Source organism: Nelusetta ayraudi, unplaced genomic scaffold (assembly GCF_046127955.1).
Source record: "Nelusetta ayraudi isolate G7.1 ecotype Tasmania unplaced genomic scaffold, CSIRO-AGI_Nayr_v1 ptg000082l, whole genome shotgun sequence".
Lineage (NCBI taxonomy): Eukaryota > Metazoa > Chordata > Actinopteri > Tetraodontiformes > Monacanthidae > Nelusetta > Nelusetta ayraudi.
Window position 1 is genome coordinate 826,438 of NW_027466132.1, and position 22,344 is coordinate 848,781.

Here is a 22,344-nt window from a genome sequence, read left to right on the forward strand (position 1 = left end):
GGGTTGTTTTTTTTTTTGTTGCAGCTGCAGGATAGTCTGATACTGAAACGCAGTTGCACATTACTACCTTGTGGGGACAGCAGAGACCCAACAGATTCGTGAGCTAGACACAGTTGATGTAACAGTAGAATTCTCTTATGATGACATAGACATGGACCTGATGAAATATTGATTTGGTGAAATAATGTGGTTGAGGCCTTAAATTGACACCATCATTTTTTTTAAATCCATGTTTGGCATATTCCAAAAAAAAAAAAATGGCACACATAGAACATGCAGAAAATAATCACAGTGTTGAGACACAGATACAGTCCACCACAAAACACCCCAGGCTACTTTGGGTTTACTAATTAACATGATGTTCATATCTTTGGAGGAAATCAGAGCAGCCACTGGGAACTCACACTGAGACGGGAAGAAAAGTGCTTACAGGAAGGCTTCCACTGGGGATAGTGACCCAGAACACTTAGTGCGGGAGGAGACAGTGTTTTAACCACTGCGCCAGAGTGGCATGTTTTAAGCTACGTAAAACACACACACACACACACACACAAAAAGAAATGACATAGACTCATATGTCTGTATCAACACACTTACATGACCGGGTCAGTTCTTATCATAAACATCATAAACAGAGGGCAGGTTATGAGAAGAACATGATCTCAACTGGGGCTCCTCGTGGTGAAAAATTAATAACAACCTGAAGACAAAATGCGGATGATTCATTTAAAAATAATCACATTCTGCCTGGAAGTTAAAACGTGTTCATCATTTATTTAGAGCACAACAATGCGTCGGAGTACTTTGCTGGAACACACACACATGCACATGATATAATATACATTTAAAGGTCCCATATTATACACATTTCAAGAGCTTTGCTTTTAAGTTCTCTACATTTAGCCCTCTGTTTACAGCCTCCTGTGAAAACGCTGGACGTTAGCCAGATGCTAAAACCAGCGCTCTGTAGCGCCTTCCACATGATAGATAGATAGATGGATAGATAGATAGATAGATAGATAGATGTAGCAGATAAAAGAGTGCAGATTATTATATGTGTACGTGGCTAAAGGCTAAAGGCTAACCACACATTATTTTTATCAACAGATTTTAGTTGTAGGCGCCGCTTCATTTTGCGTTTTATTTTGTAAAGTGGCAGCGGAAGTCTACTATGTTCACGTGTCTTGACTCTCCGGGAGACGCCCATTTTGAGTCAGTCCACACCCTCTGGATTGGCTCGTCCCTCCTCCTCCTTCACCTCCTCCACCACCTCCGGTCCTCCGGCGGCGGCTCAGTGTAACTCTGGCCGCCCTGGATAGCGGTTACGGCAGCGCCGCAGTCCTCCGCAACAGGTTCACGGAGAGGAAACCGGGGTGGGGGGGATCAGGACCCGCGTCGAGTGACCCGGCGGACATCTTTCGCTGCTCTTCCCGTCGTCACCTTTAATCTGGAAGGTAAAGAACGTCCCGTTTCAGCCGACCGTAAATCCCGAATCGGCGGGACCGCCGCGTAGTAACGGCGCCTCGCTGTCTCTTGTGTCGCAGATGAGGAGTAGTAGAATCCCCTCCTCTTTTTTCCCCCCTTCAGCGTTCAGGGACGTGAATCTCGGACACCTTGTCACTCCTTGTCTTCCCCATTCAGTTTGTCTTTTACAAGGAGATGCGACGTTCGCTGTGACGTGAGATAAATCGGAAAATAGCACCTGTTTCAGATTGTGTCCCCTTTGAATGGCAGAGTTGTGTAGCACGCAGTGTGAGCCAGCGGCTTCATCTTTAGGGTCGGGGGTGACATGTATAATTAAAATAAATGATAATTATAATTTTGATGTGGTGTTGTCAAGCCACCAGGCGTGAAGCCAGTGACCTAAATGACACTGACTTTTTTTTTTTTTTTTTAGTTATTATTATTATTATTATTATTATTGTATAATGTCTGAAAATGAAACTGAAGGGGTGATTTTCGCTTTCTACGGCTCAATTCATAAGAAATTGTCCTGGGCGACTGTGGATGATCCAGCAGGCTGTGAACTGAGCGCCTGTTGTCTACTTTGTCTCTGTCAGTTGTGTTTTTGTGTTTCTTGCAGCAGCTCAAAGGTGGAATTTATACTTACGTTCTTAATTTTCCACTACACACAGGAGCCGGAGAGACTCGCTTGATGATGGGTCCAATGTTTTGTATGGGAATTTTTTTGTTTTAGCCCTCTGTTTGCAGCCTTGCAGCAAAAAAAAATTCAGCTATCGCTTCTTGCCAAAAGGGTTTCCCTGCATTTTTTGCAAGGGGGCACAAACAGGGCAGGGGTCAAACACCTGGCCGAGTCTGAAAGGGAACAGATGCCCTTTGTGAGATCACAAAGAGCTGATTCTCCGGAGCTGCCGGTTGAAGCACTTTTTTCTCCCTAAAAAGTGGAGCAAAGAAACAAAGTGAGGGGTGGCTCTAATACATTTCATGCAGGGTGGGCATGTCTTCCAGTCCTTGACATCGTCCATCAGTAATTCATGCCGTTGTCTTTTGTGGTTATACAGAGTCTATGCTGCCAGTATAGACCAAGTATATTCCTAAGTGAGGAGTTCACTGACTCTAAATTCATCAATTTGAACTCTCTACCAACCCCCCACCACCCCCACCACCAGCCCTCTCCCTCCGCTATGAAGCAGCAAGTTCCTCAAGCTTATTCACAATCTCATTAATTTACCGCAGTGTGAACTAATTATAGCCATTGCTTTAGTGCGAGCGTCTGCCCGCCGGCGCTCGGGGCCAAAAAAACAGAGCGGCTGGAGTCCGTTTCCCACCCCCACCCCCTCCCCGTCCCTGACGGTGACAGTGGCAAAGTCCATCGCACCTGCACCTGCTGCGGCGGTGGCGGAAGTGTTGGTGGTGGCGGTGTGAAGAGTTGCACAACATGCTGCCGTGCACGCAGCCTGGCGACCTGCACTTCTTTCCCACAACTGATCAGCATTATGTGGGATGGGAGGGGTGGGGCTGGGGGGCGGAGCAGGAGGCAGTACACAATTGCAGGGATTGCCGCAGGGAGTGCGGTTGTGATGAAAGTGAAGGAGCATGCAGGGAATTATTGCTGGAGATGACCCATAAGTGTGTCGAAAGGATTACAGGAGCTGAATTCTCTGGGTGGAGGTGTCCTGGATTTCTCTCCCTGCAGGGGGAAGGTGTGTACTTCTCGTGTTATTGTGCTTGCCTGTGCGCGCACACGCACACACCCACACACGCACACAAACACACACACGCACACACACACACACACACACACACACACACACACACACACAGGCCCCTTTCTTCCTCAGGCTCAGTTCAGCTTCCTGGGCTGTGTCCGCTCGGAACAGGGCGCCCCTCTGTGTGAGGAGTGCACGTCTGACACAGTCCGGCACGTTGCTTATGCACACATCTGAGCTGTGCCGCCGCCGCCGCCGCTGCTACACACACAGGTGTCAATCAGCATGCAGGACACAGTCAAAGACTCTTTGACTGATTTTTTTTCCTCCTGCCGGACAGACAGCTGCTGCGTTTCCATCAGCCCTAGAGTTGCGCGAAACCTAAATATTGCAATAAAAAAGTGCTCAGGGAAACCGCTAAACTTCGAAAACCTTCTCAAATATGGCTCTCGTGAGGTGGTTTTTCAGACGTATTCTGTTCTCTTCCATTGACTCCCTATATCGAGTTAACCTGCCTCACTACACCTCTCTGGCACCACACCAGTGGTTTCTATAGGAATAAGTTTTTTTTTGTTTTTTTTTAAATTAGCCGCAGTAGCGCTTTTCCAAGCAACTCCAGAGCTGCGCTCCTGCAGTCAGCAGATGCTGCTGGAAGGAGGCGTCCTGTGCACCTGCTGCCGATCCTGCGCTGTTTTTTTTCCCTCCTCTCTCTCTCTCTTCCAGGATGTGTTTGTGTCTGAGAGCTACCCAAGGTAGCCAATTAGCGCGGCGGCTGAGTCGCGCACTGCCCTCGGGGTCCGGAGGAGTTTGTGCACGAAGGCGGCTGACAGGCGGCTAAATACACACAGAGTGGCGTGAAGCTGTTTGGATAAGGGCGTGTTGGGCGCACACAGCCAGAGTGTGTACATATCTCAGGATGATATTAAGGGTGTTTGGTGCGGTGCGGGATTTCGTGACTAGCGTCGAATGAAAAGGCTGGCGGATGTTTAGTATAATAAAGAAGGGAGTTCCTGTCAGAGCTCGCCAGTTTCAATTGAAGAGGAATAACACTGGATAAAAAGAGAGCTGCTTCTAACCTCACACTAGCCGTGTTTCCATTACCCCTAGAATTGCACAAAACCTAAATATCGCAATACCATATTTCTAATGGAAACAGCTAAACTTCGAAAAACCTCTCAGATGTCGCTAAAAGGTTTTGACGCTCCCATGAGGTGGTTTTTCAGCAGTATATCACAAAAGTGTCATGGAAACGCTTTTTTTTTCTTCCGCATTTACACAACCTATGGGGTCACGTGACCAGTTCACTTCAAGTGAAAGTGGCGCGTTATGTTTGGACACCTGCAAATCGTACTTTGTTGAAATTTGAGAAATATTGCTTTTATTTTGCAAAAAAAAAAAACTGGAATGAAAACGCAGCTACTGAGACACTTTAATTCCGGCAAATGTGAAGCGCGGTTAGCCTTGCTCGTCTCAAAGTAACTAGCAGTGGTTAGCGATAGTAGCTAAGAACTGTTGCTGGTGTTGAGTGACTTGATAAACGCCTATAGGTGATCAATCCTACCTTAAATATGACCCAATTTCAAGTTTGGATTGTTTCTTTTTGCCAGGTGTGCTGCCAGTAGTTTTTGACTAACGTGCAAAAACTGTTTACCAGCTCTTCTGCCTGTTTGTCTATGATGTCACCCCAGAGCTCCCACGCGTGTGCATGCACATATATTAATGGGAACGAGGAGCCGTCCGCCAAAGCCGGAGCTTCATAGCTTTTAAGTAATTGGTCGCGTTGTTGAAATTTATGCCACAACATGCGAGGTCTGGTGCGCGAGAGTGGAAAAGAGGAGATGCAAGCAGGGGAGTGGGGTGGGGGGGGGGTGGGGGGGGGTTGTCGGCGCAGGAGCCTCACTAGAGGGACGAGAGCTGGAGTGGGGAATGAGTAAGAAATATGCGCGTTGAGATGGAAAAGATGCGGAGGGTTGAGCGGAGACGTGGTGAAAGGTGTGGAGGGATGATTTGGTGGGAGGCGAAGAAGAGGTTGCTGTGTGTGTGACCGGGAGTCACAGAGCGACTGCCTGCTGCAAAGAGCCCCTGATGGAGGAGACGAGAGGATTTGAGCAGCGAGATTGGAAGCGGAGGGCCAGCGCAGACACACACAAGCTGCGTTTCCATTACTCCTAGAATTGGAGTGAAACCTAAATATGGCAATAAAACGCTGGTCACGGAAACACCTGAACTTGAAAAGAAACCTCTGAAATATCGCTGAGAGGTTTTTGCGCTCTCATGAGGTGGTTTTTCAGATGTATTGATATAGAAGGTATATCGCAAAAGTGTCGTGGAAACACCTTTTCACGTTTACGCGTCAGCGGACGTGACGTACGGGGTCACATGACCAGTTCACTTCAAGTGAAAATAATCCAAAAGGCGAAATGTTTTGTACCTCCATCCTCCTCAAAGTGGGCTCTCGCTGAAGGAGGTTTTTATGAGAATTACAGCTTCTGCGCCTCACACCATTTAAATGGAAACATCAATTGTACGTTGTACGTGAAATTTTAGAAATGTTGTTTTTATCTTGCCAAAAACTGCAATGGAAAGCAGCTGCTGGCATACAGAAAGGCCAGTAGTGGACTTGCTGCTGCTGCTGGGAGCTGACTGGACGATTCTCTCCAGGAACAGGAAATTCAACCCCCGGCTTGGCCGAAGGAAGACGAGGCATTTTCTCCTCCAGTTTAGGGCTCCACTCTTATTTGGAAAAGTTGAATTAAACACCAGCGTCGGCCGCGCAAACAGTATTGTTTTCTGCGCTAAAAATAAAAGGACGTGGATCTTTCCTCTGCAGCGCCGGGAGAATCTGTCACGTCCCACAGAGGAGCCTCATCAACAGCAGCAGCAGCAGCAGCAGCAGCAACAGCAGCAGCAGGGAGAGATGCACCCAGATGCATAAATAGGATTTTTAGAATTGTATTTGCATGAGGTGTCTGGAGATGCATGTTTGCTCATGTTCATTTTATACGAACAATTGTATTTAATTCAGAGGTGACTCTGACATTCCCTCAAATACGGAAAACAAATGATGAATAAAGATTCTAATAGAATGTTAACATATTCCCACTAAGAGATACTAAAGATTAAAATTAGGAAACAAAGAGCTAAAAATAAAAATATTGAAGAACAAGAATCATCATGAAAAATAGGATTTGCACATATTGCACACAAATAAAATCAGAAATCAGAAATATTTCTATTTAAAAAAAAAAAAAAAAGGCCTCCATCATTAAAAGCTCAGCTCTAATGTGTTTGTCAGAATCCGACCAACCCAATCAGGATCCTTCTAAGGAAAAAGGGGGCGGGAGTTGTGGTTTCTCAGAGCTGGTTTCTGTATGACATCACTTCCCCTCTGGTTTCTGCTGATGAGTCAGTGTAACCAACAGTGACCATGCGACAGTGTTTCGTGTCATCCTTAATTGATCCAACCGAGAAACCAGCAGGCCGGGAGCTTGTAAGCGACGGCCGCACGTCCCGCTGGCAGCGCGAGAATCTGATTTCCCTGTTTCCTTTTTTTTTTTTTTTCAGTCAGACAGACGAGGAGGCTTGACCATTGTTTTTTATTGTTCATCTTTTAAAGGTTTTTTTTTTTTTTTTGAAACCCCAGATGGATGTGTGAAATACATCCCGTTGATTTTGTGAAACGTCCATCTGCCACATCAGATGAATTCAAAGCCTGAAAAAGAACAGAAGGCGGCGCCTGGTGGCGGGAAGATAAGGCTGAGCCCTGCACCTCCGAGACTGGACGGCTGCCTCGCTGCCGCCGCCGGGTGCCGTCATTCTCTCCTGTGCTCGCCGACGCGGCTTTTTGTCTGCACCTCCTCCTCCTCTTCCTTGTTTTATTCCCCCCTTCTCCATCCTCCTCTCTCCTCCTCCGCCACCGCTGCCGCCGCTGCTGCTGTGTCACATGCTCACCGTGTCTTCCTCCCTCTCTCTCCTCCTCTGCAGATGTCTGAGAGCGAGCCCGCCGACTAGAGGAGCCCACCACCCCCACCCGCCCGCCCCCTCCCTCCACCTGCAGCCATGAACGGTGAGGTCGCTTCTCTTTATTCCTTCACTTCAACAGACACAGGGACTCAATGCGAGGCAGAAAACGCAGCAAAATCGGACTTGAACTTCCATCTCAAAGATCGGACCGGTGGGAAATGTTTGAATGGAAACATCCTTTGACATTGTTCATTTTGGCAGATATGATGAATGAGCGGAACTAGAAAAATGGGAAGGGAAATGCAGCTTTCTAGAGCGTTTCCAGCCGATCAGCAGCAGCAGCAGCAGCAGCAGCAGCAGCAGCTCTTTGTCAGGAGCCGGAGCTGCTGCCTCCGTTTGCTGTCGCGCTCACACACTTGGGAATGATGCATCTCCTTTGTCCTCGCTCTGGACAGAGTTGCTCTCTCCTCGTTAATCCTCTCGTTCTCAGCCCTTTGAACACGAATCAGTGCAGCGATGACTCTCTTCTGGGCTTCTGCGGGAAGATGCTTCAGAGGAAAGTACGTCTGTGTGTGTGTTTCTTCCCGTCAAAACAAAAAAGACCCCCAAAAAAAAACCCACCGGCACTTTCTGCTGCTCTGGAATCGACCTCCTCACTCTCAGCTCAGCAGCAGCAGCTGATGAGTTTCTCTCTGGACGGAAGATTGGGGCGGGTGCAGAACTTCTGAATGTGACCTGCACATCATCCAAACAGGTGGACGGGAGGGAAGGAGGAAGGTGCGTGGGCTGCATTCGCAACACGACCTCTCCCCGGGGGCAACGTGTTTGATGTGAACGTACTTCCGTGCTGCAGCTCCAGAGGGACACAGAGCTCTGAGGCAACGGCAAAGCCGGCTGACGAGGCGAGAAAGGTCCAATTAGAATCCTCTGGAACGGGTCAGAACGCGACCTGACCAATCAGGCGGGAGCTACGGCAAGAGTTTGGCTGTGTTTTAAACAGGAAGCTGCTAAATTAGCAGCTACAGAGTGGAGTGGATGCTGTTCCTTCCCTTCTAAAAAACAGTTTTCTTCTCAATCACTGCTCCAACTCAGCATTTTGCTGGAACAAGATTCTATTTTTGAAGCGATGACAGAATATCACTGCGCCGAGGTTCTGAACTGAACACATCGGTTAACGAACAGTCCTGTTTTGATCCTGGGTCATTGTTTTAAGAGGGCGATGGCATCATCACAGCAGCTCACAGGCGTTCACGTTACCTATTAACAACAACATCCCGGAGGAACCAGACCCAGCAGGGTTCCCGGTTGGCCTGCTGCATGGCGTTTAGTTCACGTTGTGCTTGTGTTGTTGTGTTGCCGTCCCGTCACCGAGAGACACGCTTGGTTTTTCAGCGTGGTGTCGAAATGACGTTTCAACGCGAACGAGACTGCCCTCCTCGCCGCAATGTGAACGATCCTAATTGGACACACATTCGCAACAGTTATCACAACAGTGTCTCCTAAAAACAGCGAGAAACACAGATCTTTACTGATCTTCCGTATTGGCAGGTCGATAATTTGCTCCAAACGCCTCCGCTTCATCTGTAAAGAGGCCGAGGGGAGCAGCAGTCAGCACTCCAGGATAAACAGCGTTTTGTTTGTTTTTTTTTTGTTTTTGTTATTTTGCTGAGTGCAGAGCCGGCGGCCGTCACGGCATCTGGAGTAGAAAGTGACATCAGCGACCTGCCGACGTTAATGATACATGACATGTTGGAGCGGGCAGCCTGGTTAGTAATTTACAGGGGAAAACAAGTCGAAGAAACACCTCAGCGGCGGCCGCAAAACGGTGACGGGCGGCTTTGCACACGACCCAGGGGTCAGCTGGTGCGACGATATTCTCCAGAGCCTCTTTAAAAAACAAGGAAACGTTTAATTATATGACAAACTTTATTCCAGACATACTTAACAACACAACAAGTACGTTTAAAACACATACAGACATCTATTCCAGTGCTTTCAGAGGCATGACAGATATTTTGTGTCACTTTGAGCTGCTACCAAGTGTTGCTGCAGTTAAATATTAAATGCGCTCTGATTGGCTGTGTTGCGAAAGAAGATTTTCACCCACAACACAACCATGAAACCGCTGGCTGGTTCTGCAGCTGTAAGAGGCTTTGCAGTGGCCCACTTATCCTCCAACATCCAGGCCCCGCCCACCACCACCCTGGTGACACCCTGCCGTCTGGCGACAGGCGTCGTGGACGCGCTGTGTCGTCCCCCAGCGGCGTTGTTCTAAATCTGGCCACTCCCGCACCAGGAAGCAGACAATGTGAAGCGAACTGGCGTCTCTCCGCCGGATTAATGACTTTCTCATTGTTGCGGCGGCCATAAGCTGCTGACAGACAATGGCTGAAAGTGGGGCAGGCGCTGCAGGCTGCAGGCGTTCGCTCTCCGGGAAAGGTGGAGGCACATCCACCTGAGCAGGTGTATTTTAGCCCCCCCCCCCACCAGTGTTTGCTGACAAGCGGGCGGCGCCCACATCCCCTCGAGCACTCTGTGTGTTTCCGTGCTTATCGCACCAGCGCATCTGCATCCAAAGTGGCGGCTCGGTGTTGTTGCTGCTCAGCGTCGGGGGGGGTGGGGGGGGGAAGTCCCTCAGTGGGCAGGCTGGTATTTCCTGTAGCTGGAGAATAAACCACCGCCCCCTGATGCCCCAGCGGGTGGAGACACGCTTCCACTCCGCAGCAGCAGCAAGTGGCGGATGAGCTGAGTCGAGGCGGCGTCAATCAAACCTGTCACATTGTGTTTTGACAGTTCCGATTTGTCAATTCTCAAGGGGGCGGAGCCGGGTTCCCACATCTCTCTCGCTTGGCCGACGCTGTCCGACGTTATGTTTAATTCATGGCGAACCCTGGATTTACCTTGAGACACGCCGAGCGGAGAGGAGCAGAGGAAGGAGGCGGCGGGTGTGAAAGAAATGCTGACTGAGGTTTTCTACATTAATTGTCGGGCCGGTTTCATCGGAGGGAGGGATCTCATTTGCAAGGGAGATTAGGCCCAGCGCTCCGGCCGCAACAGTTGAAAGGGATTTTGTAATTCTCTGTCATTCAGAGATGTGACTTTCAAGGACATTTTTAGAAACGCAATGGGAGACATAATGCTAAACTCTGGTTTTTCCACATTTTATTACAATAGTGCCGTTTCTTGCAGAGCCCACCCAATTATTTGACACATTTATTCTTTAAAATGTTTAAGTTCGCCTGGCAGTTAGTTGTTGATCTGCATTTTAGAGACTCAAACGCTCACCTATTGCTCATTTGGCCATTACGAGATCCACGTTTGTTGCCTGATCTCACACTTCCGTCCTGTAATAGTGAATCAAAGAGTCAATGCAAACCTGTTGTTTATCCAATGCCCAGGTGCAGCCAGCGTGTGGGCCATCACTCCGGAGGAGCGGGGCAAACATGACAAGCAGTTTGACAGCCTCGCCCCCGTCCTGGGATACGTCTCAGGTCGGCCGCCACCGCTCAGCAACATCTTTTGTGTGGCTGTTGTGTAAATCCCCAGTGATGTATTTATTCCTTATTTTTATTCCGTTTAGGAGAACAAGCCAGGAAGTTCTTCCTCCTGTCCAGCCTGCCGCCGGCCGTCCTGGCTGAGATCTGGTGAGAACTCTGTGTGTGTTCGTGCCAGTCAGTCGTCCCGATTTTCTTTTTCACGGGGAGCCTTTAATCATCTTGAATTTGTACTTCCTGTCAAACTCCAACTTCCTGTCGAGGCGGCCGCGCCTCGTCAGCTCAATGTGTTACCAGAATTCGACCCCCTCTCTCACTTTTACTCTTGCTGTTACTGTTTGGCTTTTTTTCGTGGAAGTTTCTGCAAACCCGTCACCCAACTCTCTCTCATCAGGAACCTGGCCGACTTGGATATCGACGGCAAGATGGACCGGCTGGAGTTCTCCATCGCCATGAAGCTCATCAAACTCAAGCTGCAGGGGCGGAGCCTGCCGCCCTCGCTGCCGCTCATCATGAAGCAGTCGCCCGGTTCCGGTTCTGCCGTCAACATTCCCATATCGGCGCGATTCGGTAACAAAAAAAAATACATTTTTATAATAAACAGCTTTACTTCAGCTCTTTCTCATCCTAAACTTTGGAGAACGTCCGTGTTTCGTAAAATTGGATAATTATAAGTCACGTTTTACATAGTAATGTGATCTTTTTAATGGTGTTTCCCAGAATGCAATTAAAAAGCACTTCATGTCATACATTTACACCCAAACCCTCATACCTATTGCCTTTTTAGTGTTGAAAAGTTTATAAAATAAAATAAATACCCAGTTGCACGCCATAGAGAAAAAGACACAAAATCACACATTTTAACACCAGGTTTTTAAAGTCTGTCTGCGCTCCATCTGTGTGTGTCTCCTCCTCCTCCTCCTCCTCCTCCTCCCCCTCCTCTTCCTCCTCCCAGGAATGGGCTCCATGCCAAACCTGTCCGTCGGTCTGTCCTCCGTGCCCGTCATGCCGGCCGCACCCATCCTAACACCCATCCCCCTTAACCCTGCCGCCATGCTCTCTGTGCAACCGCTGGTGCCCATGCCGGTGACTCTGCCTCTGGTTGGCTGCCTGGGAAACTCTGGACTCCCCAACGGCAACATGAACCTGCTCTCCCCGCCGCTGGTCACCAGCAACGCAGGTTGGTCCTGCAGAGGAACCGCCTGCTCCGGACTGAATCAAAAACAACAGAAAAAACTCCTCTGCTCCAGTTGTTATGAGTGCTTGTGCCGTCCACAACGACATAATACAATATAACATAACGGAGAACCGAATGGGTTTACCACCCGGTTACGTATAATTCAGTTGAAAAAACACTTCCGGTTTTCAGGATAAAGAAAAAAAAAACAGTGATCCAGCTACTGTGCTCGCTTGAAGCTTCTTCAGCTTCACGTCTCTCCATCCCCGGACTTGCCGGGTGTTTGAGCGGTGCCGCGCTCTCCATCTCTCTCCTCCTCCTCCTCCTCCTCCTCTTCCATCTGTCCGATACGGCCGCTCTTGTCTAATCTCCGTCAGCTCTGCCAACATTTTTGGCTCTGACACCAGCGATCTTATTTGTTCCTCCCTTAATCTCCTCCCTCCGTGTCTGCCGATGGGGGCTGATACTCTCTAAAACTCTGAATAACCCTCCTGGGCTGCAGCTCCGCCGTGAGCCTGATGTCAATAACCTCACCGCCTGGAGCTCAGTGTGTGTGTGCGTGTGTGCGTGTGTGTGCGCGTGCAACTGTAAAGTGCGGCGGGAGATAAGATTAGATGTACGCGCATTTCAAGGGCAGCCGCTGCATCTGACACTGGTTGCATAAGAGAGCACGTGTGCACGCTGGGCGCATTTTTGCAGACATGCGCGACTGCATGTGCCGCACCTTTTTTTTATTTTTTTCATCTCCGGCCGTTTTACACTGCAATTATCCCCTGTGAGATGTGAAAGCATGGACCGACTGACTGTGTTTTGCAGGGCTCCCCCTGTCGGGCTTCTCCTCGCCCATGACCTTCTCCCCGCCCGGCGGCATGTCCAAGGCCAACTCGCTCCTGGACCTCGGATCCAGCAGGTGACGCCTCGCACTTTGGAAGAATTCAGTGTTTGTGTGTATTTGTGCCGTGTCGCCTCCTTTGGAATCACTTTTAAAAAACAATTTTTTCAACCTCAGAGGGCCACGTCAGCAATTTGGTAACAGGCCTGTTGAATGTAATAAATTTTATTCATCCTTTTATCAGAAGCCCGCATGGCTCCATTGACTAAAGGTCAACAAAAATTATCAGTCCGCTGTGTTTCCATTCATCCTAGAATTGCGTAAAGCCTAAATATCGCAATAAAAAACTGGTCATCAACCTCTCAAATATGGCTAAAAGGTTTTGACGCTCTCATGAGGGGATTTTTCCAGACGTATCCTTATAGAGGTTTATCGCAAATGTGTCATGGAAACATTTTTTCCCATTTACACGTCTCCGTACGTGACATACGGGGTCATGTGACCATTTCACTTCAAGTGAAAATGGGCCATTATGTTTGGATGGAGGAGGAGACGGAATATTTATTACAAGTCATCAAAGAGAAAAATATAACAACCATTCTTGACAGCAAACAAACGTAAACCAACAAAACTTTTGTCCTGCAAGATTTTACGAGAATTACGGCTTACGCACGTCATACTATTCAATGGAAACACTCACAAATCGCAATTGTACTTTGTCGAAATTTTTTGAATTATCGCTTTTATTTTGCGAAAAACTGTCAAGGAAATGCAGCTAATGATGCGTTTAATGACTTGGCAGCCCAGATTTGTGCTTTAATTCCTCTATCTGGGAATCTTCACATATGTGGGGCACAGCCGGGGTCAGAATGTAGGCGGAGATGAAGCATCTCGATAGCAGAGAACAAACAGGAAATGTGAGCTGGGATGTTGTCGGCAGCCGCAGTGTAAACTCGGACTTGTTTAGGATTTTGCAGGGAGGCGTTCCATTCGGGGGAGGCGGTGAAGTCTGCGCCCCCTCCACTCTTTGACAGGCCCTAGACGCCTGCTGCTTCACCCTTCAGATAGCGAAGGGGACGTATATGACGTGAGATAAACATCTGCACTGTCACGGTGGGTGAGCTCGCCAGATAACTTTATCTGCAAACGGATTGAACGTAAATCTGCGAAGGGTCAGATTGAGATTATGAGCTGGGATTTTTTTTTTTTTTTTCGTACTTAAAGCAACACCCAGATTAGATTGCCTGCAGGGCAAAAAAAAAAAACTCAACAAAAAACTGGTTGTGTCTTATGACCAGCAGTTTTGTGTTGCCAGTCGGTATCTGATTTCAGCGTCAACGCCTTTTTTTTGTTTGTATTGAAAGCAGCAGTGCAACAGAACAGTCCTGACCTCAGGTGATAGTCAAGTTTGATACCCACATTAGCTTGACTTTTGGACCCTAATATTGGGTTTTGAATATGAGATATTTGTATTTTACATTAAAGATAACAAATAAAGTACGTTGGGTTTTTTTTTCAATTGAAATTGATGAAACCCAGAGAAATATATGCGTCCGTGAGCTGTTTCTGGCAGCCTGAGAAACAAAACTGACAAAGTGTGACAACCCAAGACAGTAACTCACCTCTGGGCTGTGGGCGGGTCCCACATCATCACGTTTCCTTTTGTCCCGCTGAAACCCACTCAAAGTCTTTATGTCAGAGGAGCACACTGGCTTTTCTACCCTCTGAGGCTCTTTGAGGGAGAAAAAAATGGAGCATTTTCCTGGAGTAAACACCGCAGACCCGGCCCATCCTCCGTTTGCTATTCTTGCACAGGCATTGTTTGTCATGAAAGCAGACTCGGCTGATTAGAGCCGCTGCCGCTGCCACCGCTGTGATTGTCTGGAAATCTGCAGCATCTTCCTGCGCCGCTAATAAACAATTAAAATGAAAAAGCTTTTTCCTGTGGCGTCCCATTTAGCCGCTGATCTCTTCCCACCGTCTCTGTCTCCCTCAGCTCCAACTCTTCCTCCACCGCCTCACTGGCCAGCAACTCACCCAAGACGGGGGGCAGCGACTGGGCCGTCCCGCAGGCCGCCAGGCTCAAGTACCGCCAGCAGTTCAACACCCTCGACAAGCTGATGAGTGGCTACTTAACAGGCAGGTCGCACACACACACACACACACGCACACACGCGCGCGCACGCACACACACAGAGCAGCAAACTCCACTATAGACAAACGTCTAGGTCCTCAGGCTTCCCAGGAACTAGTGTTGTAATCAAGACGGCACCAACCGAGACCAAGACATCATCAAGACTAGAGAGCATCGAGATCGAGTCAAGACCAAGACTTTATGAATCAAAGAAAAATAACAACAAAACAGAAAAAAATTCCCGGTATCTTCTTAAGATTCAAGTTTACTTCTAAATCGAACAGCAACATCTCCTTTCAGCAAGGCATCTTTTTTATCATTTTCTTTTAACATTTTTTCTGCTTTACTTTGAACCATTTAAAAAAACAACAACAATTTGTTTCATAGAATGAAAAAAATAACTGAACTTGAAATAAGGGGGCTGGGTGTCACTCTGGGTGTCACAAACAGAGTGTAAAACGTCAGCAGCTGGATTCTTTTCCGTTGTTATCGTGTCATTGTAGTGGTGGCTGAGTCTTGACTGGCCTTGATCGAAAATGCCCAGTCCGTCCAGTCCGACACCGAGACAAGATCGAGTAAAAATGCCACTGGGTCCGAGACGAGATCGAGAGCCTTAAAAAGTGGTCTGGAGACCAAGACCAGGACTACACTACTACCAGGAACGGCTGCGTCTTTGACTTAACGCACTCTTGTTGGCTCATGCACGCAGCTCTGAGTGCTCTCAGCACTTGGCCGAGAGCAGCAGTCATGCACACACTCACAGTCATGCACACACACGCACACACACAAGAATTACAAGAATTAACTCCTCTTCCCCTGCGTTTCTCTCTTGCAGGAGCTCAAGTCAGAAACGCTCTCATGGCGTCCAGCCTGACGCAGACTCAACTCGCAACCATCTGGTGAGAACACAAGTGTGCGCGAGCGTGCGAGCGCTTCTGCTGTACATTTTCCCCATCTACCAAACCTTCTCACCGCTTTCCCGCCACTTCCTCTCAGCGACTGTTTGTGCGGGTGAATTTTGACCTTCAACCGATGCCTGTGCACGCAGGACCCTGGCCGATGTGGACAAGGACGGCCGGCTGCAGGGGGACGAGTTCATCCTGGCCATGCACCTGGTGGACATGGCGAAAACAGGCCGGCCGCTGCCTCTTACGCTGCCACAGGACCTCGTGCCTCCGTCGCTCAGGTAGAGCAGCACACACACACACACACACACACACACGCACGCACACGCACAAGCACCCTGCGATCAATCCTCACTGCAGTCGTTTGTTTTCCAATTCCAGAGGAGGACTGAAGCCCATGGAGCTGGTCAATGGAACAGGACCCCACGTAGCTCTGTGTCTCATAGACACCAATGATTTAGAACCTCCACAAAAGACCAAGAACAACGGTACGGCTGCCTTTTGTTCCCGCTGCCTTTTTTATTTCGGCACCATTATCACTCTCATTCTCCCCCTCCTCCTCCTCCTCCTCTTCCTCCTCCTCCTCCTCATCCTCTTCCTCCGCCTCCTCATTCTCCTACTTCTCCTCTCAGTGTCTTTCGAGGACAAGTTGAAGGAGAACTTTGTGCGGGGCAACGCCGAGCTGGAGAAGCGGCGGCAGGCTCTGGAAGAGGCGCAGAGGAAGGAGCGAGAGAGGCGGGAGAAGGAGGAGCGGGAGGCGCAGGAGAGGAGGGAGCGGGAGGCCCGTGAGCAGGAGCAGCGCAGGAGACTGGAGGAGGAGCGGCGGCTGGAGAGGCAGAGGGAGCTGGAGAGGCAGCGGGAGGAGGAGAGGGTGAGGGAGCTGGAGAGGAAGGAGGTGAGTGGAGGGAGGAGGAAGAGGGCGAGGGAGCGTCCGGTTGGCGTCTTTGACCGACTTGCTTTTTTCTGACCTTTTGACCTAAGGCGGCGAAGCAGGAGATGGAGCGGCAGCGGAGGGAGGAGTGGGAGCGAGCCAAGAGGGAGGAGCTGGCCAGGAGGAGAGCCGGGGAGCAGGAGGAGATCTCCCGCCTGAAGGCCAAGAAGAGGAGCCTGGAGCTGGAGCTGGAGGCCGTGGTGAGCAGCCGCTGCCGCCCAAATAAAACAAAAGAAAATTGCCACCAGCTGCTCATCACAGTCGACCTCCGGCTCTTGCAGGGCAACAAGCACAAGCAGATCTCCGACCGCTTGCGCGACGCGCAGAGCAAGAGGTGGATCCTGAAGGCGGAGGTGGAGCTGGTCAACCAGAAGAGAGACGATCGCATCGCTGAGATCGGCGCTCTGCAGCTGCAGTTCGAGGTTCGGCCTCAAAGATGAAAAGAAATGCACACTCACATTGGTTATTGTGCGTTCTAATCGACTGTGTGCAAACATGCCTGTGTGTGTTTTGCAGGACTGGCAGCGGAAGCTCTCGCAGCTGCTGCCGGAGAAGCAGAGGCTGACGGAGAAGCTGCGAAACATCACCCTCAGCCAGCACTCCTGTGGGTGACACGCACGGCTCCCCCGCCAGCCCCTCCCCTCTCCTACCGTCCTTGACCTCTGACCTGTGCACTTTGCAGCGGCCGAGCTGAGCACCCTGAGCGGCAGCGTGACGGAGAAGGGCGTGCACTGCCGGCAGCTGAAGGACCAGCTGGACACGCTGGAGAGGGAGACCTCGGAGAAGCTGGACCAGATGGACCAGTACAACAAGGAGCTGCAGGTCAGTGGTGCATGGATGAGAGGAGGAGGAGGAGGAGGAAGAGGAGGAAGTTAGTCCATGATGAGATGAGATGAGCCAGGTTGGTTCATTACAGGGCAGCTCACGTCGTAAAGAGAGATTTTAAAAGCTCAGAGATGCTCAAGTTCATCAACCTTCAGTATTTTATTACTTTTCAGTCCCCATTTAAACAATATTTGGAACATCTGGATGTGCCAAATGATCTGTCGGTCCAGCTGAAGTAAAAAAAAATATATATATATATGAAGTGGCATGAAAAGTTTTTATTTATTTTTTTTAAATTGTGTCTTTGAAGCTTTTAAAGAGTCATCAGTGTTGAGAGGAGTCCTTTATTGCACAGCTATAAGTTTTAACAACCTGCTCCCTCGTTATAAAACCTGAGACGTTCTCCGGTTTCCAACGTTCTTCAAATTTATCTCATCAATATTTTCTCATAATCACTGAACTTCTCAGAAATTAGATAATCCCACCCTATGCAAAAAAATAAAAAATAAAAAATGCATTCCGAGGTATCAGTGCCCTTTGTGACATCACCGAGGACACTGATACCTCACTCAAGTTTGTGCAGACACCCCCTCCCCAAGCCTGGTGTCAGCTCCACCTTGTTTTTGTCCCATCTGTTAAACGTGCATCAGCTTTAGCTGCTAAAACTGAGCGTTTTTTTTGCAAGAGGCTACAAACGGGGGGCTAAATAAGCTCCTTTTCCATAAATCAAGAGAGATTTTTTTTTTTTTTTTGAATGATTCATCATCCACAGCACAGACAATAAAAAAACAATAAGTGGGTTCAACAAGGGACCTACAGAAGAGCTGGAAGAATCTATCAGCGTCGTGTTAAAAGGCGCCGCCGTCTGTCACTTGCACTGGAGAGCGTCGCCAAAATCTGTAACATGATTTTATTTTTTTATTTTTTTGCGACGGGATCAGCGTCTCTGAGTCCCGCGGGAGAAAACAAACAGATGTAATTTCTTCGGCCAGCGTGAGTTTTTTTTTTTTTCTTTCTTTCGGATGGCGCAGCAGCAGCACAACAACAACAACAACAACAACAGCAGCAGCAGCAGCAGCAGCAGCGTGTGATGGATTACACCAATATCAAGAGCCCCATTTTTTTTTCTCTTTCATAAAAACATTTCAAGCCACCGGCAGAAATCAGAGCTCAGACGCAGATGCCCGGTGATCTAATCCCCCGCCTGGACTGATGTCACATCCTCCCACTGTGCCGCCCTCAGTCCATCAGTGACTAATATCTAACAGAGCGGCAGAAGGAAAAATTCTGCTCTTTTCGCTTCTGCTCTGCCCTTTATTTCTGCTTCCTAACACCTTCTTTATCTCCTTCCTCTGTTTTTCTTTCTTCCTGCTGCCTGGATTTTATTTTTTTTTATTTTTCTGTCTGTCTGTCTGTCCCTTCTCTTCCTCCTGTCTCCGTCATCAGCTGGGGGACATGGACGACTGCGTCCTGCGGGGCCTTCTGTCCCTGCTGGCCTGCCTCACTCAGCTCTTCCTCCTCATCAAGGTTCCTCCTCCTCCTTGTCTTTCTCCTCCTACTCCTCCTCCTCCTCTTCCCACTCTCCACTCTACCACCTCATTCAAACAGCGCAGCTTTCCTCCCCCACAAGCCATAATCTCCTTCTTCTTTCCATCCTGTGACCATTAAATCCTCCTCTCCTCCACTCCAATTTTGTGGTTTTGGCTCATTAATAAATAAAGCAATCGCCTTCCTCCGTTTTTTTTTTTTCTTTCTTTTTTGGTTTTGTTTTCCTCCACGGGTTTGGTTGTTGCGCCTCGTCAGTGCAAACAGGATCTGCCCTGAGGGTAAAACACACCACACACATTCTTACACACACACACACACACACACACAGCTAATGCTCAACCTGCACAATCTCGTTGCGACATTGACCATTTTCTCTACTCGTACACACGTCTGCATGTACCAGCGTTGAGGATGGATTGGGATAAGTTTTTTAGATAAATAGATTGTGTGTTTGCACTTCACAGTCATATACACACACTAGCAGTCAAAACCTTGGACACACTCAACGAGTTGAATGTCTTTTCGTTCATTCTCATGACTACTGACATTGAAGTTTCTCACCGAAGGCATCAAAACTACGTATGAACACACATGGAATTATGGAGGAAACAATAAAAGTGTAAAATAACTCAAACACATTCTTCAAAATAGCACCCTTTCATAAAAAGCATATTTAGTTGTTGAACGTGTTTTTCTTTGCTGCATAATTCCATATATCTTGCTCATATATTTGATGTCTTCAGTATCTGCAGTGTAGAAAGTTAAAAATTGCATTGCATGTGAAGGTGTAATAAGATGAAACTTACCTCACATGTTTTAATGGACTTCTAACATTAAAAGGCCCAGTGGGTAAGATTTAGTAGCATCTGGTGGTCAGACAATGTACTGCAGACATTTACAGACCTCTCCTGCTTCCTACCTTGCCTTTGACCGCAGGAAGGAAGTGCCTTTGAGGTGTTATTGTGGCCGCTTCCCCTGCTAATACGTCCCTCTGGTGTGTGAACAGGAGCTGAGGGAGAAGCAGGTGACGCAGCAGACCGTGCTGGACGACCTGTACCAAGTCAAAGAGGAGAAGCAACGGGAGCTGCACAGACGCAGGGAGGAGGAGATGGAGAGGAAACGCAGGGAAGAGGAGGAAGCAGCCAGGTGAGGAAACAGGAAGTCCAATGTGTGTGTGTTTTTGTTTTTGTTTTTGTTTTTTTTTTCATAACTTTGGGCTTTTGCACCTGCAGGCAGGCGAAGCTTGAGCAGGAGAGGCGGGAGAAGGAGGAGGAGGAGCGCCAAAGGAGGCTCCTGGAGGAGCAGCGGGCCCGGCAGAGGGAGGAGGAGGAGAGGGAGGCACAGGCTCGCCTCCGAGCGGCCCAGGAGAGGGCGCAGGAGGAGGAGAGGCGGAGGAGGCAGGAGGAGGAGGAGCGGAGGAGGAGGCAACAGGAGGAGGAGGAGCAGAGGAGGAGGCAGCAGGAGGAGGAGGAGGAGCGGAGGAGGAGGCAACAGGAGGAGGAGGAGCGGAGGAGAAGGCAGGAGGAGGAAGAGGAGAAGAGCAGGAAGCAGCAGCTGGAGGAGGAAGAGAGGAGACGGAGGAGGGAGGAGGAGGAGCAGAAGAAGAAGGTGGAGGAGGAGCGGAAGAAGAAGGAGGAGGAAGAGCGGAAGAAGAAGGAGGAGGAGGAGCGGAAGAGGAGGAGGAAGGAGGAGGAGAAGCAGGACAGGGGAGGACAGCAGCGCTCCTCGGCGCTCACCACCTACAGAGCTCTGTACCCGTTTGTCGCCCGCAACGCAGACGAGCTGAGCGTGGACGCAGGCTGTCTCATAGAGGTACCACTTCCTGCCGCCACTTCCTGTCGCCGCTTCCTGCCTTACAGACATTAATGAGTTGCTTATTAGCATGCAAATTAGCAACATATTGGCGCTGACTTCGTCAAGTTCATCCATTCCATCAAAGATCTGCATCATGCAGAGCATCCACACAGTGGACATTCAGTGTTACCGTCAAATTTTAAGGGCTGCAAATTTTTGGTCAATTTGCACAGAGAGCTGACGGCTGCAGCATCATTAAAGAATGAGATGGAGATGGAGTCTGAAATCTTCTTAATCTGCCCCGGAAAGACCAAAATCTGACGAATCAGCGTCTTTTCAGTCGAGGCAGTTAGAATGATTTGGTGTCTCGCCACTGAAAAAGGAACAAAGATCAATTCTGGCACGATTTCACTGTGAAACAGATTTTACTTACTTACAACTTTATTTATTTATTCATTTATTCATTCATTTATTCAGTCGTTCGGTGCTTCAGCAGCGCTGTCCAAGGTTTTATTTGAGCTTGGCCTCAAACGTTTTTTAATGGTCTGTTTACAGCGTGCGCGCATCAGACAGATTCCACGTCCTCAACACCCGAGCAGAGCTGCTGAATTGTCACCTCCAATGTAAACACAGCACTTTACAACCCGCCCACATGACACTCCGATTAGCGTCTCGCCGCCATAAACCGTCCGTCAAACAGCCTCGCGTCGCTAATCGTTTTGCAATTAACACCTCGTCACCGAACCGACGCTTGTGGTGTTTTGTTCCCCCCTCTGTCTTGCGCTGCAGGTGGACGAGCAGACGGTGGGCGAGGCCGGCTGGCTGTGCGGCACCTACCGCGGCAACAGGGGCTGGTTCCCTCAGAGCTACGCCGAGAAGTGCGCCGACCCGTCGACCGCCAGGGTGCTTCCCTCGTCTCCGGGGAGAACGTCCGGCCTGCCGCCGCCCATCAACAGCAGGTGGGACGCATGCTCGGTCGCTTCCGATCCACTCTGATTGGCCGCCGCAAAGTGTTGCCTTAACTCCTCATGCTGGGTTTCCTGCTCCGTCTCACAGAGCCCCTGCTGCGGCGGTGGTTGACGGAGGTGCGCCAGTCGTCCAGTCGGACTCTTCTCAGGTGAGAGCCGCCGGGTGGAATTTGGAATTCTGACTAAAATCAGAAATGAGTGTGTTTTGTTTTTTTTTTTTTTACCGCAAATGCAAATGGTCCGGATAGAGACAAACGACCATTCACATTCACACACACACACCTATGAACAATTTGCAGACACAGAGAGAACATGCAAACTCCACACAGAAAGGCCCCCAGGCTCGAAATCCTTTTCAGTTGCGATATGACAATAATATTTTTAATATAATGTTCTCATGTTTTTTTTCTAAAAGGAAGCTAAAAGTAGCAAAATCTATCGTTTGTAACTGGTTGGGTTTTCTGAGGCGCTACATCGTAGATGTGAAACGCCACAGAAAACTCAAAAAACAAGTTACAGATCTGTGCCTTATATTAATATAAACTGGGTCTGGCTGCAGTTCACACACACACACACACACACACACACACAGCAGCCGTATAT

General features: G+C 49.0%; 1 protein-coding gene across 2 annotated transcripts in view; it reads left to right on the forward strand.

The window, feature by feature from the left end:
• The first annotated feature begins 1,004 nt into the window (after window positions 1-1,004).
• The window catches only part of LOC142900420 (intersectin-2-like), a 31,280-nt gene continuing 9,940 nt past the window's right edge, over window positions 1,005-22,344 (forward strand). For both annotated transcript variants that reach the window (XM_076044703.1, XM_076044704.1), the window contains exons 1-20: window positions 1,005-1,454; window positions 7,155-7,236; window positions 10,532-10,624; window positions 10,714-10,777; window positions 11,022-11,197; window positions 11,583-11,807; window positions 12,621-12,714; window positions 14,633-14,775; window positions 15,606-15,669; window positions 15,819-15,956; window positions 16,057-16,163; window positions 16,308-16,570; window positions 16,657-16,806; window positions 16,888-17,028; window positions 17,123-17,210; window positions 17,289-17,428; window positions 19,986-20,125; window positions 20,212-20,791; window positions 21,563-21,732; window positions 21,830-21,890. In XM_076044703.1, coding sequence (XP_075900818.1) covers window positions 7,230-7,236; window positions 10,532-10,624; window positions 10,714-10,777; window positions 11,022-11,197; window positions 11,583-11,807; window positions 12,621-12,714; window positions 14,633-14,775; window positions 15,606-15,669; window positions 15,819-15,956; window positions 16,057-16,163; window positions 16,308-16,570; window positions 16,657-16,806; window positions 16,888-17,028; window positions 17,123-17,210; window positions 17,289-17,428; window positions 19,986-20,125; window positions 20,212-20,791; window positions 21,563-21,732; window positions 21,830-21,890 — 2,844 coding nt within the window. In that variant the 5' untranslated portion in view covers window positions 1,005-1,454; window positions 7,155-7,229. The remainder of the gene's footprint in view (window positions 1,455-7,154; window positions 7,237-10,531; window positions 10,625-10,713; window positions 10,778-11,021; window positions 11,198-11,582; window positions 11,808-12,620; window positions 12,715-14,632; window positions 14,776-15,605; window positions 15,670-15,818; window positions 15,957-16,056; window positions 16,164-16,307; window positions 16,571-16,656; window positions 16,807-16,887; window positions 17,029-17,122; window positions 17,211-17,288; window positions 17,429-19,985; window positions 20,126-20,211; window positions 20,792-21,562; window positions 21,733-21,829; window positions 21,891-22,344) is intronic.